This window comes from Limulus polyphemus, unplaced genomic scaffold (genome assembly GCF_000517525.1).
Source record: "Limulus polyphemus unplaced genomic scaffold, Limulus_polyphemus-2.1.2 Scaffold1703, whole genome shotgun sequence".
Taxonomy (NCBI): domain Eukaryota; kingdom Metazoa; phylum Arthropoda; class Merostomata; order Xiphosura; family Limulidae; genus Limulus; species Limulus polyphemus.
This window is the reverse complement of record NW_013667313.1, coordinates 10,192-16,008: the sequence shown is the minus strand read 5'-3', so window position 1 is coordinate 16,008 and position 5,817 is coordinate 10,192. Positions and strand designations below refer to the sequence as shown.

Sequence of the window (5,817 nt, the reverse complement as noted above, 5' to 3'; positions counted from 1 at the left end):
GTTTGGTATCAAACTGTAGATTATAATTCAAATGTTATAACTATATATTACTCAATTTCTTAATTTAAAAGTATATGTTTGTGAAGTCAAAATACTAAGTCTATAGTTTCATATGAATTAGAAACTCAAATTACAGATATTGAAAAGCTAGAATATAAAATAAGAAGGTCTTATCTTTTCTATTTGCTAAGATATTGCTCAAACACAGTGGCACCCTGTCCACCTCTTTCCCTTTTTGTAAATGCTCCCTTATATACACTTACTTCTATATATGACATGAATAAGCAATTCGAAGCTCAGAATGTCCACCTAGTCACTTTCTCAGACATTTTAAATTCTTAGGATGGCATCTCTTTCTTTTGAACCAAGATTTCAATGAGGTAGGTTGTGTTTTTAGTCTGCTCAAAATTTCATATTTTTTTACACCCAAATACAGCTTAGTTACTAAGCTTGATAAATTATAGTAGAATTCTATGGTATTGATGCAGTAGTTTATGATTTTTAGTTATTTATAAGTATATATATAAAACATAAAAAAAAAATTTGTTTCATATCCTTCACGTGCAAAATTGTAAAAGGCTTAGCAACCTACGTCAAGCAGCAACTAAGTACAAAGGTCGTAACTAGAAGAGATAATTGTTTGCTTTACTTCTTTATTTATTGTTTTATGTTTTTGGAAAAATAACTTTAAGAACTTATTTTAAAATGGCAATAATCTATATACATATATAATGTATAATAATTGAAATGTGACTGTATTTTACAAAATACCAGCTGACTAAAACAAGCCAAGACAAGTTAATTTGCACAGACCAAAGGTTACCTTTATGTTATTTGATACGGTAACATGAGGGCACATGAGTCGTGTCGTTGTAACTTCTGTGATGTTAGCCAGGCACGGGTGAAAGGTCAATATAGTAAATATATATATATAAATGTATAATGTTATGAGATTTAAGCTATTTCATCTAAACATTTATGTTTTTGTGTTATAATTTGTATTCATTCTAGAATGAAAGAGGCATAATTTATGCTTATTTCCTAATTTTTTATGGTGGTTGTGAGATCAGTCAAATTTACTGAACCCATACAGAGATTAATTACTGAAAATAACAGATAAAATATAATGTCTTTGCTTAGGAAATGTTTGATAACTATCTCGAAATTATAAAGATTTCGCCTGTGAAATTTGAAAATGTTCTGATGCATAAAAGAATTTTTAATCTTAAAATTAATACTACTTTGCATGATAGATAGGCAACATGCGAAAAGAAAAAATAGACATGAGAGAAACATTACTTTAAAAACCTTAAGTCTTGATAAAAAAAACATTATTAGATATTTTGTGTATGAAAGCATTGTAATGTTTACTGATAAACTGCCAAATTTAGTTAACATTCGCTTACTAATTTAAAAGTTATAGCATGAAAACTATAACAAGCACACAATGGTTATGAGATCAGTCCCAGGGACCGAGCTCAGGTTGAAAGAGTTAAAGTATGGCCACCACCAGCATCTCAGTAGTACTGGGCTCTGCACCATAATGTTACTCCGCATGTTTTTGCATGTTTCCTTACCAATTTCTTAGTTCTTACACTATGGTATTTATTGTTTAGCTATCTATTTTGCTAGCACCAGCATAGGAAATACCGTGGACAATGAAACTTTTTTTTTCTGCTTTTTAGTTAGTATATTTAGAATTTTTGAATAGCCACAGTAAATAAGAGGCATGAATGTCAAATGTTTGCAATCATAATAAATATTTCTTGGTACAAAATTGGCATTCAGTATTATTAATTTATCATTTAAAATTTCAATAAGATAATAGCTTACTATTTTATTTAGTGTCCCTGTTATTACTATTAACAAGAAATTATCTTTGGATTTTATTTTTTTAATTATTTCTAGAAGGTTCATAACATGGGACAGACATATTTTTGCAATAAAATATTACGAATCTTCAATGAAATAGACAATAAAATATTTGTGAAATCAAAATAATGATCTATATATTAAAAATATAGAATATGACATTTTAAATCAACAAAAAATTGCAAGATGCAATGGTTTTTAGGTTAGTTTTAAAACCTGTGCTGTTGAAAATTACTTACTATTACATGACTGGCAGGGCTATGAGTTTGACCAATACAGTAAGTTGTTTGCCACACATTTTTTTCCTGCAGATGAAAACAGTTACAGTGTTTTAAGCCCTTTAGTGCTATTCATTTGAATCCTTTCAAACATTTGAGAAGGCCTATACTAAAACTGGTTTTAATAGTATTTTTTTATGGATAACCTTGATGAACTTTGTTATTTTTCTTTATCTTATCTCTAAACTCTACTATAAAGTTACTTATGTTTTAAACATTTATAGTTTAAAATACAAAATTACCATGAAAGATATCTGTAAATCTTACCCAGATATCTGATTCATTACTGCCAGAATCCTTTGTAGAGTTTTGAAGTTCTTCAAATGATACAGTACAATTGGCAACAAAATCATCAGGAGGGATTGCTGCATCATGAAAAACTGTTAAACCAAAATTCAACCCACTATGAACTTCTATTGTGAAATATTCATTCCATATAGGATTATCAGTTTTTTGCTTAGTAGTTGAACAATCCACTCGCACTTCATCAACATCAATTGAAACATATGGATCAATTTGCATTAGCTGTGGTCTCCCTACCACATTGGCATGTCTTTTGGCATACTCAGTTGGCTTTAACTCCACTGCTTCACATAATTTTAGCTTCATTGTTCCTGTAAAACATCCAGATGAAGTTGATTCTGAAGCATTTAACCCAGCTGCAGTGTTTCCCAGGGCCAAGTGACTCATTCTTACATTAGCAATGTTTTTACCTTCTGAAGTTGTGTAAAACCAAGTTTTCTTCCAAAATATCTAACAAAATTTTCTGTGTGGGAAAAAGATAAAAGGTTAACTGCTTACTAGCACAATAAGTCTAATATTTTCATAAAGATTTCAAAATTTAAGATACTTTAGTTTTCAAAAGACACCATACTAACCATCATAAACCTTATCTTTACTAAATCTTAAAGATTCATCAGTATCATTCATTATTATAGAAAACAATATAATGGCCCTTTAAAAACATCATAATACTCATAATTAGGCACTTATTTATTAACGAAAGAATGAGTGAAGACTAAATTATTGTAATGCATGTTGATTTTCATAATTTACTTTGTTGTTTTGGTGGGCTGAAGGACCACAATATCAGTCACTGTGAAAATTTTTATATTCTTATGTTAATATTTTTAAAACTTTTACTGCAAATTACATAGTCATGTAGGCAACTATGTTTCTTCATCTTAATACTAACATTTTCCAACACTGAAAATATATTTTTGATAGATACTTACCTCTACTCACTCGCCACTAGTCTTTAGGCTCTCACCTAAACTCAAGTGTTTCCATGTGGTGTGGCTGCACTGTAGCATGCAAATGAGCATACAACTCTCCACCAATATAAGTACAAAACACTCTCCTAGTGCAGCTGACTTCATCTATACTGATTGTTCAGTCATCACTTCAAGATCAGGCAAGAAAAGATGCACCAGATGGGGAGGAGGCCAGGTGAGAAATGTGAGAAGAGGTAAGTATCTTTGGAAAATACATTTTAACTGTTAGAAAATGTTAACTTCCGATACAATACTTTACCTCCTCTCACATATTAGCTGGAATCACACACTGAAGTAGTGGTGGGACCAGTACAAAAGTTACCTAGCTAAGCCCCCTTCAGAAAGCACCCAAAGAGAATCCATGGAGCATGACACCCTATACCATGAAAGTATAAAGGCACACGTGTGGAGAACACACCCCTTCTATACTACAAAATGCTCTTCACCTATAGTAAAGATATGTGTTGCCAAGTCTGGCAGTAAGAAGCATGTCCAGAAACACAGTATAGAAAATGGGTGTACTTAGTGGCGTAAAGTGGCTAGGGCACATCAGACTGTACATGGCATGTCAACTCCAGTCCAAAACCAGGTGGCATCAGGAATTTTTCATCACAAGAAGATGAGGATCCCAACCATCTTCATCTCCATACCAGGAAGCTGAAAGAAAAAGGAACTTCTGTTCTACCATCCTAGGTATTGCTTATGCATGCTGACCCATTACACATCCAACACCTGGGAACCTGTCATCCAAGCAACAATAGGATGGGAGAAGCAAATTTGGTGGGTTAATTCCAATCTAAAGCCACCTGGGAACTGACTTCCAGGCAGCAGTAGGATGGGGGAAAGCCAGTGGAAGGGGTGAACTGTATTTGGTGGATCTTCTCTACTCCAAAACCAGGCAGCATTGGTACTTTTTTTTGTCTGTTCTGTAGTATGAGGAGGGTTCACACCACTACCCTACTCTAAACTGAGTCGAATTAGTCTCACTTAGGAGGAAGCCTTCATGATCCACCACCCTATCAGCTAAGAACTGGTGAGTGGCAATGACTCCTGTGCTCCACTAGAAGAAGATGTGGTAAAAGTGGGCTGGGGAGTCTGGAGGGATGCAACACCTTAAGACTATGCAATAGGTGACCACAAAGCCCTATTTTTAAAAGCAGGCCAGTCTAGGTTCAGTCAAACAGGACTGGAGGGATGGGCAGCAATCCTGACACTGCTTTACACATGCTAGTCCATGAGTAGGTACTTTTAGATTGGGCTTTTTTTAGTAAAAAAGATACCTCGAGGAAACCTCTAGCAGTATTGTGGAACACCCCATCTCATCAGTGAGTGTTTCAGACCTGAATAGCTGCTTGGTGGGGATTTAACCTAAATTACCCTGGCAGGCACCACATGCTACTCAGCAGGATCCTGAAAGGTAGAATAGAGCCCCTGTAAAGTTAAGATAGGTGGAAAAATAACTTATCCAGTCAAGAGTTAGTAAGGGGTATGAAGAATGGTGACAGGAGGCAATCGATATCTCAACAAAGAAGAGACAGCCAGATGGTAAAGTTAATGCACAATGAAAGTATGTTGGATAGTCCACATGCCAGCCTGCACAATCTCCTCCAATGGACAATGGAATTGAGCAGCCAGAGAGAGAGAGAAAAATATGTCAAATTTGGTGGAAGGAAGCCGGGAAAAGATCATAAGAATCCCCATCCAAAGAAATATTTGCTAGACATATGAGCTGTCTCATGCATCTTGTGAGTGTAATGTGAGAAAGATTTTTGGAAGAAGAGGAGTTCCAAGAGATAAAGAGGTGAGTAGGACCAATATATGGATGGAAAAGAGGTAGAGGTGAAAGTGCTGTCTACCTCACATGCAACAGACATTTTGGGTAGAAAGGCATGGTCTGAATAAAGGAGAACAATGGAAAAGAATATGGGAGGCATCTATGGCATACATATCCGACCATCGATAGCGCAAGCAAAAAGAAGTAAGAAATACATCTTAACTCTCGCAATACAGGCTCGATCAATTTGACTGACCAAGTAACCTCTTTGTACTTGTTTGAAGTCTTTCCGTTAATATTACATTACCATTTTAGTGGAGTATTTTTAATAAACTAAAATAAAGATGTGTCCATGAATATATTGAGTATTTGTTTGGAATAGTCAGTGTGCAAAGTAATTTTAATGTTAAAATTATTTTTACTCATCTCAAATGTCCTTTGTGTAATCCCTAAAACCTCCTAAGTGTTTTTTCAGTAAAACTTTATAGTTTAGCTGTTATTTTCTCCATTGTATCTCAAAACTGGGATTGGTCAATTCAACCTACCTTGTAACAACCAAAAAAAAATAAATAAAAACTGAAATAAACCTAAATTAACCATTTTTCTTTCTAGAATGACT

General features: G+C 34.1%; 1 protein-coding gene across 1 annotated transcript in view; it reads right to left on the bottom strand.

Annotated features, from left to right (window-relative positions):
- LOC106464630 (calcium-independent protein kinase C-like) overlaps positions 1-5,817 on the bottom strand; it is an 83,696-nt gene that overhangs the window by 68,956 nt on the left and 8,923 nt on the right. Inside the window, exon 2 of the mRNA XM_022392358.1 lies at positions 2,418-2,916. Coding sequence (XP_022248066.1) covers positions 2,418-2,840 — 423 coding nt within the window. The 5' untranslated portion in view covers positions 2,841-2,916. The remainder of the gene's footprint in view (positions 1-2,417; positions 2,917-5,817) is intronic.